General features: G+C 40.2%; 2 protein-coding genes across 2 annotated transcripts in view; one reads left to right on the top strand and one right to left on the bottom strand.

Annotated features, from left to right (window-relative positions):
• The window catches only part of triob (trio Rho guanine nucleotide exchange factor b), a gene marked incomplete at its 5' end in the record, with an annotated part of 114,276 nt that extends 110,315 nt beyond the window's left edge, over positions 1-3,961 (top strand). Inside the window, 2 exons of the mRNA XM_080472057.1 lie at positions 107-293; positions 1,097-3,961. Of these exons, the coding sequence (XP_080328183.1) occupies positions 107-293; positions 1,097-1,497 (588 nt within the window). The 3' untranslated portion in view covers positions 1,498-3,961. The remainder of the gene's footprint in view (positions 1-106; positions 294-1,096) is intronic.
• A 4,843-nt stretch (positions 3,962-8,804) lies between these two features.
• Positions 8,805-14,140, bottom strand: LOC308115194 (C-C chemokine receptor type 5-like). Its single transcript, XM_080472592.1, has 3 exons — positions 14,018-14,140; positions 13,227-13,309; positions 8,805-12,299 (listed from the first exon to the last, which is right to left on the bottom strand). Exons 2-3 carry the CDS (start codon positions 13,280-13,282, stop codon positions 11,210-11,212), a joined length of 1,146 nt encoding a protein of 381 aa, XP_080328718.1. The 5' UTR covers positions 13,283-13,309; positions 14,018-14,140; the 3' UTR covers positions 8,805-11,209.

Here is a 14,140-nt window from a genome sequence, read left to right as displayed (position 1 = left end):
TCCATGTTTGTTGCCATATCACTATATGGTCTTTTTAAGTTATTTGAATTGGAGCTCAGTTTTAAGCACATGCTGCAATGTTGTTTTCTTTTCCGTGCTCCTCCAGCCTGAGAACATCGTGGTGGAACATGCATCCTCACAGCCGGTAATCAAGCTGACGGACTTTGGTGACGCTGTCCAGCTGAGTCCTTCCTCCTCGTATATCCATCCTCTCGTTGGAAGTCCAGAGTTCTGCGCTCCTGAACTCGTTCTGGGTCAGCCAGCTTCACTCATGTCTGACCTCTGGAGCCTAGGTGGGTGAAAACCCTGCTTGTTCTTACTTTAATGTCGTACATCCCCTATGTGTATTTGGCATTCTTACATTATGGATGTCCTTTCAATTTATTATCACACTGAAACTGCTGTGTGTGACATTTGGAGTTTTTGAGAGGCTGAAAGTATGGGAAATCACATAAAATGACTAACAGCTATTTTCTTCGCTGAAGGTAAGCTCTTTATAATTAGATAAAGGAAAGAGAGAAAAACTGAAATCATGAGAAGAGATGGGTGGACTAATAATTATGTCATTAAAATACACTTTTCTAGTGCTAAATGTTTAATAAGTATGACAGAACATTTTGCAAAATACTGGGAGGAGTTTATGATAACAACTTTAGTATGCAACACGAATTGTGACTTGCAATGTCTGAAAAAGTTGCTGTTTATGACTGCGTCTGGCTCTGGTTTGTAGATTTCATTTTAAATTATTTTCTGTGGTGTACCCTTTCTCAGGAGTTAGAATCTTTTCTTTCTCTAGAATCCTTTTTCTATAAGTTATCACCTTTTTTATGTGCCTGTGGGGGCTCCGCTGTGCTGCCAATCACTCTGTGACAAACACTAGCAAACAAACAAGGACACGATATTCTTCCAGCAGATCGTTCTTGTGTAAACAAGGTCTATTGCGTTTGGATACTTTGCTTTGTGTCTCACATGGTGTAGATGTATACAGGTTGAATATAAATTCATAAATATCTGTGGAATAAAATGACCAGTCGTGTCTCACCTTGCCGACACCTAACCGACTGAGCGTCCTTTTCTTGTTCTTGATGATTGACAGGAGTGGTGACCTACGTAATACTGAGCGGTGCCTCTCCCTTTCTGGACGAGAGCTTGGAGGAGACGTGTCTGAACATTTGTCGCCTGGACTTCAGCTTCCCGGACGACTACTTCCAGGGTGTGAGCTCAGCTGCCAGGGACTTTGTCCGCCTGCTCCTCCAGGGCGAGCCGGCGCAGCGTCCCCCCGCGGTGTCCTGCCTGCAGGAGGCCTGGCTCCAGCCTCGGGGGCCATTCGAGGAACACGCCTCCTTGAATCACGCGCAGCCACAAAGTCCCTGCAGCAGCCATCTGGACACCTCCAGGCTCATTTCCTTCATTGAGAGACGCAAACACCAGAACGACGTTCGTCCTGTGGGCACCGTGAAAGCCTTCCTCCACAGCCGCCTCTATAACCACATCTGAGGAAAAAATGACCCGAAGAACGATTTGCCAGTGCTGCTCTTGATTCACTTGATCCTTGTTCACCAGCCACATGTCCACAATGATCCCCTCCTCCTTCACGAAGCCACAAAAGTCCTGCTGCTGCTGCTGACTGACTACCCAATGCCTTTGAGACCCCCCCCCCCCCCCCCCCAACTCCAACCCCATCCCCATCCTCCTTACCCTGGCATAGTATTAACATTATGCCTGCACAACACATGGACAGCTGGAATCTGTTTCAGATTTCAAACCTTGACTCAGCAGGGAGAAAACCAAGCTTTCTCAACAAGCCAGCGCGAGCAAGTCTTGCGTTTCGGACAGTGTTAAACAAAGAAAATAGAAAAAAAAAAAACAACAACTGTAAAATAGGAATATTTCAGGCTGCTTTTGGTTGAACACAAGAAAATGATTTTTGTCCTTTTTTTTGTAACAAGAGATTACTTTTTGTAAATGAAACCGTGTACAGTGAGGAAACAGAGAATTGTCTTTATTCATACCTTTTGGGGAACAAAGGGTAGCTAATAGAAGTAGAAGGCTTCGCAGAGAGACGACGACGACATGTGCGGGGGAAAGCGGCACCCATCAGCAGAGTGCTCTTTCTGTGGAACAAAACCTCCAAAACCATCGTTTCTGCATAACCATGAAAGCTACACTCAGTGCAATAGTTTGTGTATCTTTATCCACCCACGTCATTTTGGAAAGGTTACATTGTTTCAGTTTGAATCCAAACAAACTTGAACAAGCCTTCGGGCAGAAAGCGTATTTGGCAGAACTTCTCAGATCTCTACCTGCATCCGCCTTATTTGTAAATAATGTTCCTTTTTTTTTTTTTTTTCCCCCCCTGCTTTTCATTCTCTTTTTTTGAAGACTTTTATCTCGAACGAACTAAAGGCGTTTCATTTTTGCTGAGTATTAGTGAGTCCACGCGGTAAACGTGAGCCAACCCCCCTCCCTCCCTCCCTCGCCCCCCCCCCTTGCAAGCCCTGAGGGGCTTCACTATGAACAAAACGCTACTAGAAATGCACTTGTAATTTGCATCAGTTCTCATGTGCAATGTTGCAGCTTTAACATTTATGCAACTATTTATGAAGACTTGTGTTGTAGCCGTATTCTTAAAAAGGCATGTACGTACCTGGTACTGCAATAGATGTCTGTATTGTGTTCAATCTTATGTATTAAGTTCAGTATTAAAATCAGCGTAAAACCCCGAAACAGACGAGGGTTTTCCAAAATAATGTATAAAAGTGTGTATCTATAAAATATAGGCACTTATGTTTTCATTTTGTCCTTGTTGAATATATTTTTTTTCTTGTACCAATACCAAAGTTGGCTCTGCTTTCTTTTCCTGCTATGTGTGTATTTTTTTAATGATTTGTTACGTTAAGTTATAACATGCCACACTGATCCCAGACATAGGAAGTGTTTACAAAGGTTCCAGTGTGGCTTTATTTATTCTTGTAATGAGAAACTGTTTGGTGATTTATTGCTAAAAAAAAAAAAGAAAAAAAAAAAAAGAAAGATATTTCACTTGTCTTTTTTTTTTTTTTTTTTCCGAGCTGTGCACAAAGTGGTTTTGCTGTGTGTTTGTTTGGCTTTTGTAGGTAGATTCTGACGTATGTTGCTAGATCTTTTTTTTTTTTTTTTTTTTTTTTTTTCTTGCATACAAGTTCGACATCGTAAAAAAACAGAATTGGTTGGCATCTTCAACAAGCAATAGATCTGGAAGAAACTGCTCTTTGAGAATGCGTTGCACCTTTGTGGAGACGTTTCAGATACATCTCCCCGATGAATCTACATCAGCATTAAGAGCTGCGGAAGAGCTCTCTGCCTGTTTTCATTTCTGTGAGTCTTTAGGTGAAGACGTTGTTGAAAACTTTCCTTTAAAGTGCCAGTTAAGTGAGTCAACCTAGCGAGGTGGGTGAAGCTAAAGTTGTGCATTGTTTCTCCTTCCACGCGAAGGGTGTTCTTGTTTCCGTCAAATGATCTGATTTATTGTCAATGAAGTTGTCAATAACTTGTCTGTACATTGTGTGTGTGTGTGTGTGTGTGTGTGTGTGTGTGTCATTTTGTGTCCTTTTTATTTATTAGTGTTGATGTGGGTTTCCCAAAACCATGCTGTTAAATCTCCTCATCAGATTCTCCTATAGCCTGCTCACAGAGGAACATGATGGAAGTGAAGAAATGCCTTTGGGAAATCCAGCTTACTCCTGATGTAAAGATGTACAGAGAGGGTTGGGCGCTTCGTCCACACCCAGGATGTAAACCTCATAACCCTCATATTTTAAATACACCTAGGATGAGACTGCAGCAATGTCATCTTGAATGTCTTATTATGACTTATTTTTATTTTTGCATGTATATTTCTTTGTACAGAAGATTGTGTTTACATGTTACTATGTGTTGTAAATAATTAATTTCGTCCTCTGTTATTTTGCCATTAAACGTACAAGGAACAATTTGTGTTGTTGAAACTTTGTATGCAAATACAGTAACACCGTACACACCCACGCATGGAAAGGAAGTTTGTCTTTAAGCCCTTATTTACCATAATAGGTGTGCAAGGACTTGAGGGGGGAAAAACCATCAGCAAGTGAATCAAAATGAAAAAGAAAGGGCAAATCAAGGTGTCACATTTCGGATACGTTGTCAGCAGAGATTCCCCTCTCCCACTCCCCTCAGCAAAAGTCACTGTTGTTTTGTAAATGTCCCTGTGCCAAAGGGCCTGCAGGTTAGCTGCTATTTAATTAATTGTTTACATTTGTTATTGTACAGGAGAGAGTTTATGTTTTCTGTCATTAAAATATATAAAATCACCATTAAGATAGTTTCATCATGCTGCTCAAAATGTGCTTAATATGTTGTAAACAGGGAAAACAATTTTAATGTGAAAGTCAGAAACACATGATATTTTCCAAATTAATAATGAATGATTTGGGGGATGAGCTTTACATCACATATAAGTTTCCGACTTTGACAGTGATGGGTTGTATATTATTCCCAAAATTATGCCTGCCATCTTTCTGGAACATTTACAACAGATCCAAAATTCCCAGTTTTGTCTCTCATTCAAAAGGTTTGATTTCATGCTTATGTCTCACAGATTCTGATCACTATATTGATAATAATATCATTGATAATGGTAAAATACACAGGACAGTTCATTCATGTAGGGGAAGTAAGAATCCCAGGTGCGGTTTATAACCTGCACTTCCCCCCTGTGTCCAAAGGGTGTCAGTATTAAGCTGAACGTTGTTTGTGATCCTCCAAAAAAATACGGAGAAGAACAAGCAGACAGCTGTTCTGAGCTTTTGGGACTGACTCATCTCCTGCAGGAACAATAACTTCACGTCAGACTTTAATAGAGTTTATTAACAAGCGACTGACAACTGTTGCTGGAAAAACATACATCATATTTGAACAAACTGTCGCCCAGTACGAGGACGAGATCGCTCTTCAACGCAAATTTCTGGATATCGCCTGGAAGCCTCAAATCAAGTTGCACAGAATTGGTATGTCAAACCCTGAATGAACTCATCTCCATTGTTGTGTCTGCGTTTGGTTTATCTACCGCGGACAGAATCAGGATTTGTGTCCGTTCATGTTTTTAGTATTTTAATCACCAAGCTGGGAAATTCAAATACACCCACTCTTCTTCTCTCTCAATTCAACCGACAGCGCCCCCTCTGGTGTGGAAGTTTAATCACAACAACAGCACAACATGGCACATTATTTCCCCTAAAGGATTATTCCTTTTCAACTCAACTGTAAATGCTTTCCACAAATTCAACAGTGCGCACTCGCTGTCAAAAATGTAGTTTAGACTCTAAATGTCTTTCACAGCATGTATGTAACGATAGTAAACAGTCTCACTGTTCATTAATGCAACAAACATTAACATACATTTTCACTACTTCGGAGTATTTTAAGCTCGAGATTTCATTTAAGTTTTGAAATGTTTCCACATCTGTCCACTATTCGGGTGTGAAACAGAAATAACGTGCTGCAGTCCGACCCTCTCCGAGTCTGGTCCTCAGCGAGCCTGGCTGCTTCTTGGCAAAAAGCAGGATCACCTCTGGGGTTTTAAAAGCTCGGCTGATCACAGCCTGGATTGCCTGTTAAAATATATAAACACTTCACAAAGTCACTATTTGATTTGGACAGTCATTTGTACAAGCTGCATCCTACTAGGTTCGTCCACGAATGCCATGTCCCCAGACATGATCTTCAGGGAGTAAATTGACTTCACCAAGCTGCTCTAAGGTTTCCTACTTCATCGCCTCTTGCACTTTTCACACTCACACGGGCATTTTGAGCATTGGACCAAAACATGTAAACAAAAACACGTGAGCGATTTATATGTATTTCTTGTAACATCATTTCCACACTGCTGTTGTGTGCTGAGCTAAAGGCAACACACTGCACGTTTAATTATTGTCACAGTATCATGAACCAGCGAACTGTTCCCCAACGGATAAGGGACCATCTGTGCACCAAGACTTTCAGCAAAAGATCTCATTTCACTTTTGCTCACCAATCCCTTTTCAATCAGCCGGCCAAATGTTAGGTAATTTGTAATTACTCCCCAGGGTGGGTTTGTTCTCGAAAATATGGAAATTTGGGCCAAACTCGGCCAAACTCCGGCATTATTCTTCAAAATAGCCGACTTCCCGTTGCGTTTCGGGATCCGTAACCCAGACTTTTCTGTGCTTCCTAGGGTGTTACATATGCGCACCGAATTACCTAGCTCGAGGTGAAATGTGAAGCGGTTTGCTTTCATATGTTTTGGACCTCAAAATGAATAAATAAAGAAGAAAAAATACAAGACAGGATGTGTACAATTACAGTATGGGCTGCGATTAAGATCGGCTCGTGATAAACCTGTAAAGAATCAGAAAGGATGTGTTGCTGATTTTATCAGTCTCCTGCAGATGCTGCATGCGGTGTCCCCCACCCACTGAAATCTCTTTCAGTAATAGTCACAGGTTTAAAACAGCACAGTACTTCCCAGGAAGATTACTGTGCAGCAATTTCTTCTAACAGGAGAGTCAGACTTTGTGCTGTTTTTACAACAGTCACCTCATGGTTCGGACATTTAACAAATGAATTATAGTTTCTATTTTATTACTGCACGTGTGGTAATACGTAATTGAAACACAATTCCGTGTCTTCATACTGTTCTCACCAGGTGTTAAAGCCATTCAAATGTCGTTGCAATTTGACTTTGCATAAGACTATTGAAGACATGTCTGTGCTGTTTGTGCTGATCTTCTCATGATCAGAATCTCATGCAAGAGCTGTGAAGTGTGAAGGTGTTGCCCCCTGGAATTATGGTTTGGCTTTTTTTGGATGTTTACAAAAAATTGAGCTGAACCACAAACAAACACGGTTAGAGTTTCAGAGCTGTCAGTAGCAGCAACTTTGAGTTGTATTTCTTTGTTTATGTGTAATATATAAGCAATGAATAGATTCTATAACACAAAATAATGAAGTTGTCAGTAGATATAAGGACTTAATCTTTTTTTTTTTTTTTTAAATAACCCATTCGAAGCTGTGTTGATAAACCTGATATCTGCCTACAGACTTAATTTGGTAGTTTCCCAACATTGTTTTGCCTTTTCTGTATCGTCTTGCCCACTGCAGCTTCGGGGCATCTTCCACCCATATCTTCAGTAATACCTAGAAATGTCTGTCTGACTGTATATGTTAAACCAAAGGGGGGAGTTACATAATGTCAGTGTCATGTTTTAAAGGCCAAACCTGGTAGCTGAAAGGGATTTTCCTTGATGCATGCCTAGAAGGTCTCACTTATTGCAGAGAAAATGACGAGGTTTTGAAGTTCACACAGATCAGTGGTTGCCGCCACCTGTGTTTGCCACATCATGTGGTACCAGAGAGCTTCGAGGGGGGCACAGCCACAGGAATAACATTTAGAGGTTTTTAAATGAAAAGTGCATTACTAGTAGTACTAGTAGTAGTAGTAGTAGTAGTAGTAGTAATAATCTAAGGGTCATACAACATAATATCTAACATAATATTTCCTTTTAATTCTCAAGAGGAAGTCCTTTTGAAAAGAAATGGGTCAAAGGTGAAACTAAGTTACCATATAAACAATTACCATATAATTGGACTTTCAATGAAAAGCTTCTAACGAGCACTAGAAGCTTTCTATTTCCCGTGGATGTCAATGGCCATTGGCCATTTTATATATATATATATGTATATATGTGTGTGTGTGTGTGTGAGTTCCCCAATATTTGAGAACTGCCATACACCAACATTATTACACATAACCCATCAGAGCTGGTATGAGAGAGAGAGCTAGCTGTACCGCAACACTAGATGACACTGACGAGTTGTGTTTTACATTCGACTGGTATGGTTCACTCATGTGGAAAGCACAACAGCCAGCTACACATATTTTACAGTGTTATTGTCACAGTGCACATTCTCTGTCTTGTCTGTTTTCTGTTTTGGTGTGAAGTCTGACACTTTCTCTTGCCACAGGCTGTTTCTCTTCATAATGTCTGGAAAGCTGCTCCCTGCTCTGGTGTGTTTCACCTGTGCCTCAGTGTGATCGTCTGCCCCTGCTGGCTGCGCTGTAAGTTGCCAGTGTCTTGTTGCCAGTTCGTCTGTGTCTCTGCAATGTTTTACACGTGCGATTCTGTGCTTCCTTCGTGATTCTGCGTTTTCTGGGATTCACTTGACCCCTTGTGTTTCCCTGCTGCGGCTCGGTCGGTTGAGTGGTCATCTCTCAGTCAGAATGTTGCAGGTTTGAGTTCCCATCTTCCCCCTATCCACACGCCGAGGTGTCCTTGAGCAAGACTTGAACTCCAAATTGCTCCCAATGGATGGACTGAGCTCCTTGCATGGCGGTGGCCTCCATTGGTGTGTGAATGTGTGAATATATGAGGAAGCACTTTGGGGGCCGCTCAAGCGATGTATAAGAGAAATCAGTTTTCAGTTTAGTGGATAAACGGAGTGGCATTTTGAGTCCTTTCTCCACACGTGACAGTTATATCACTAATTGTAAAAGTTCAAGAGTAAGATTTGGCACGAGCTGAAAAAAGAGCCGTGAGTAAATGGCTTAAGAAAAGTTACCCGTTACCTTTAATGCCAGTTGAGGGGTTTTAATTACACCTGCAGTTTGAACTCTGGTGCCCCTTTTATTAGTGGGCGTGTTTACATGTTTGACATCACTGAAATCCCCATAAGGTGGGTGATTCACCTCTTTTTCTTAATTTTTAGAGACTAACTGAGATTCCAAAAGAAAAATACAACATTTTAGTCAAATCACTTTATTAAGAAATGTAATATAACACATGATGAGCATTGTTTTCTTCAGAATGTACAGCCCTATTCACAAAAAGTTAGGATGTCTTTTAGGAAATTAGAAAGATTATGAAAAATTATGTATTTTTTTACGTGTAATTTCATAATCTGGTTCATAATTTGCATGAACAGATACATTCTGTGGTTAATCCTGTGAACGTCATGTTGCTTTAGAAGAGATGGCATACCTCAACATTTTGACAATTTCGTGCCTTCAACTGGAAGTGAAAAACAGGAAATGCAATGTAAGACATTCATTAGAGGGGATGCACCGTAAGTACAACATGGACAGAGAAGAAACTGCTCAATTGGCTGGAAAATTACAGTTTGAAATACACTTAGAAATTTGATTTTAGGTTGTAATCATACAGCAAGCTGAAAAGGAGCCTTTAAATTTACCATAGTAGTTCCCTTTAGTCTGCCTTTACAGGCACAAAATATCTTTTCGCAAGCTTTTTTTAAACTTGCAAACAGATTGAATAACAAGGGTTGATTGACTAAGCTCAGTCTCAGCTGCTGCAGCATTGACTCTTCACCTGCTACATTTCGCTTCTCTATGTTGTTTTTTTTTTCTTTTAAACAATCCATGATACATTGAAAGACATTTTAGAATAAAGGAATATAAGAGTTTTAACAATTGCTTTTAAGATAGATGTTATTTTCGAGTATCTCTTAGTAAAGAATGAACAAAGTAAAGATTTTATTCCAATTAGTGCACCTGACTGATGCGTTTATCTTTATAAAAATGAAAAACAGTGGTTTGACATCAGTAATGTAAACAAAAACTACTGGAACTGAAATACTTTCCTGTTCAACATACTCTCAATTAGTAGGTCATGCAAAGTGCATGGCTTTTTTCTTTCTTTTTTTTAAAGGATTGTATTGTAGAATAGTGGCACCCAATAATGTATAGCCAATCTTAAAGGCAGAATGGAATCCATTTGGAGATTTGTATCACCAGAAATAATTGAATATGGCACGTTTTGGTCAGCTTTATGTCACTTTGCAAGATATTTGATTGCTTATTCTGCTTGCATCACAGCTTATAGTTAAAATTATACTGAGAGTCCTGTGAAACGATAAAACGCTCTGGAAACCAAAGATTTATTATCTCAAGTCTGTGTAAATATTTTCATTATAAAAAAAATAAGCAAAACAGTTTATAAAGAAGCCTTAAAAAAATAAAAACTCTTCAGAACAGAGTTCAGTGGTTGGGAGGAGTTCATTTCTCTTAGGGTGCTTAAAGGTATAGTTGATAATGAACGTCCCATCAGACAATGAACGTACTGTATGTGAGCATTCCTTACATAAACCATGATAGTTGATCCCACTCACACTTTCATACAACACAACTTGTTGCATTGTTCTGTGCAGAGTCATAGCAGAAGCAGGATGACTTCACATGGGTGCAGAATGCGCCGATGTGCACAAGCGCTGCAAAGATCCAACAGCTTGGTTACAGACTTCCTCTTTCAGATTGTGGTTTTCTCTCTGTTGAGCCGGGGTGAAACTCTTCAGTATCAAGTGCATTGAAAACCCACAAAACGAACACAGACTTCTGTAACCAAATAGGGTATGTTAAAGTTAAACACAGAAGAAGTGCAAGACACTGATGTATTTTCAAATACAGATTGTAGTTTGTCTTAGTCAGGATATCACAACAAGGCATGCTGCAACTCAATGTTCATTCATGCACAATTAATGAAGAAATGACTGGTAAAGTTAACAGAGGCATACAAATAATGAGTGTGGACATTTGTATTTGTTAAAGGAACTTTTTTGATTGCGAATTTTCAAACGGGACAAAGAATTCTACTTTTAATCTTTCATGCCAAATCAAGTCACACAAAGTGAATAGAAGCTTGGCTACAAAACAACCTTTGTATAAAAGACAGAAACAGAAGAGGAGCACCAGTCATGAGTTGGATAAGTGCAACATAAAAGCTCCTTAACATGAACTTCAAAACTTAAATGTACATGGTTGTGATCCACTTTTTGCACATGTGCTGCTCTTTTTAGCTGCTGACACAGATACACACTAACCTTTACACAGATGTACATAATTGACCAAGAGATAAAAAATATGTTGGCCTCATCACTGCAGTTGCAAAAACAAGCTGTTTCCTTCTTAATTCAGGGAAGCATCAATGTGTGCATTACAGTTCACAGTTTACCAATAATTGACAACACAGCAAGTGTGACTCTGACGACATTAGCTTGTATATTTAATTCTCAATATCTTAAACAGTTTACGCTGTAATTAAACATGAGAATAAGTCCATTTTCAGGTTCTCATTTCAGAGTTGACTGCGGAGATGTGAGGGGAAAGCCATATAAACAGAACTACAACAGCCATGACCCCAATTTACACCGCTGTCCTCCTTTCATCCACACTTGTGGTTTGTGAGTAGACCGATCCATGGACTCTGTCCTGGGGTAGGAAGACCTTGATCACCTGGCACAGTTTGCAGGGAGCTCTGTTGATCAACCTCACGAGGTGCCTTCTGAATTTCTCCCCAACAAACACATACAGGAAGGGATTGAGGCAGCTGTGAAAGTAGGAAATGGCCTCCGTGACTTGTAGGGCCAATCTGAGGCGTTTGCTTCTCTCGCATTGTGTGTATTGCTGCAGGAGCTCCATTGCTTTGAAGAAGGAGACAACGTTGTAGGGAATCCAGCAGCAAAAGAATGCAGCTACCACTATGAGAATGAGGCGGATGGCCTGCTTCTTGGTGGTTCTAGTGGATACAAGTTTACAGATAATCTTGGAGTAACAGAAACTCAGAACGAAAATTGGAATAAACAGACCCAAAACATTCATTTTTAAAAGGCTAAAGACCTTCCAGAAATGGGCACTGGAAGGAACCTCCCCTGAAGTAGTTGAGGGGTATTCAGGCAAGCAGAACTGAGATGAACTACCATTTAAACTCTTGACAGACTGCTGTTTGAGGAAGATCAAGTCTGGGATGGAGGCGAAAAATCCAGTCAACCATATGACTGCAGCTGCAATCATTCCAAAGGATCGTGTCCGTGCTTTCATCGCATAAACAGCATGCACTATAGCCAAATACCGGTCGAGGCTCATTAAGCAAATAAAAAAGATTCCACAGTAAAAGACAATGTGGTATATACCCAGGACCACCTTACACATCCTGTCCCCAAAGACCCACTGGTCCCGGGCTTGGTGAGCGAGGAATGGAAGGGTACAGACCAGGAGCAGGTCAGCAAGGGCCAAGTTTAGGAGGCACACATCGGTCATGCTGCGGAGTCGCACTCCACAGGTTATGATCCAGATGACCAGAGAGTTACCCACAAACCCCAGGAGGAAGAAAATGGCATAGAGGACCGGAAGAAAACTGGCCCCGTGTGGTTCATATTTACAAGGCCCATACCTATCACCGTCAAAGTCGTAGTTATAGTCCGGAGTGGTGCTGAAGGAGGGCAGTGTTACAGAGCTAAAAAAAAAAAAAAAGATACTAATTAGTAGGCAGATAATTTCGTTGGAGGCAAAGACATAAAAATAGCGCAATAGCTCCATATCACCATTCTTAGAGATTATCTAAATGTCTTCAATGACATAAACAGCAGACATTATAAAAGGTGAGTAATCAGGAAAACAGAGCAAGAAATATAGTAAATATAGTATGTCAAAACTATCAAGGTAGTACTTGCAACAGTAATAACAGGAATACAAGTCTTGCTTTATTTCCCCTCTTTGTGCATGAAACCCATTTTAGTCCTGTGGCCACATAAAGCCAAATAAAAACATAAGACAATACATTTTAAATACACATTTTGGGAAAACTCCAAACAGTTGGTTGCAAAAACTTTAAAAAGATGAACATTTTAAAGAAGAAATGAATGCATTTTATACAGTGCAGCATTCAGCATTTATATGTAAATTCATCATCACCATATGACTTTAAAAAGAATGGGGCAGATCTATCTAGTCTGGGTCTAGAAAATTAGAAACAACAGTTGCTGCATTTGGGAAAATTCCAGTCACAGTTTTTTTTTTTATTATTCTTTCAGTGTGATGGAGCCAAATTAGACCCTCTCTGGCCAGCTTTGGTCTCCGGGCCATATGTTTCAAATCGCGTCCGGACAACCTAAATCCTCCCACTGATGATCTGAAAGTCTCAACAAAACCACTATAAACAAAGCTGCAGCATCACACACATCTCAAACACAAAGAACGGAATATAAAATACACTGAAATCCCAACCTGAAACGTTCATCCAGCCACTTATTCTTATCTGAGAGTGAGGACATGCCCCAAGGTTCGGCAACAAATTCCCAAACTAAACGATTTCCCTGAACATAAACACAGGAAACTGTCCTGATGTGGCTGGATTGTGTGTCAGCTGCACATGTAATCTTACCTCTCAGAGTCTCCTGCAGCTCCAAAAGCAGAGACAGTTGGGGTGAGCGTCGTCATGGTCAGACAAAACAGGACATAACTGCTCTGAGAGAAAGAGGGGAGAAGAAAAGAATGCTTCACCACACCCAGTACATTCCACACTACTCATTCACTTCATTGAAACTGCACATCTGTGTTGCGTAAACCCTACAAATTTGTCACATACTTGCATGTTTTTGTCAATATTCTGTTTCAAAAACAGCTAAATCTAATGCTGAAGGGAATCATGCTTAAACATGAATTATTGCTATCACAACAAGAACCTGCAGTGTTGAGATCAGTTGGCATGGTTTGTGATGTTTGGAAAAGTGCAATTCCATTGTCAGTTATGACAAACTCAGCTGCAGAATTGAGAGAATTGTGCATGGATATAGTTGTATAATGATTCAGTTTGAGAAAAATATGCATGCCTGTTCCTGCAACGCTATGGAACAACATGTATAATAATAGAGAATGGTTCTGAGACTTGAAGAAACTGGAAACAAAATACCATGGTACATTTCAATAGTCACTGTGGGGCGTATTTTTGAAATTTCAATAATATATAATAATACACTATAAGTCCCAGGTTGCCTAAATAGCGATCCAATGATTGCCCCCCTCCACCACTTGCCTCAAGTCCATATTGATTTTTACTCTTTATTGCAGCAAAATGAATGACTCACCTATGGATATCTTTGTCACGCTTGCGATACTAAACACGCTACTTGAACACCAATGCTCTTGTCTTTAAATTGAAAAATAAGCCTTTACCTGTGAGTGCTGTCAATGATGTTGGTTTTCATTGTGGCCCTGAAAAGGCAGAAGTGGAATCCATGTGCAGATAAAACATATCGGAATGAGTGAGAAGTGAGAAATGGTTGCACAGCAGGGGAG

This window comes from Lipophrys pholis (assembly GCF_963383615.2).
Source record: "Lipophrys pholis genome assembly, chromosome: 9".
NCBI lineage: Eukaryota > Metazoa > Chordata > Actinopteri > Blenniiformes > Blenniidae > Lipophrys > Lipophrys pholis.
This window is presented reverse-complemented; position numbering and strand designations above follow the sequence as displayed.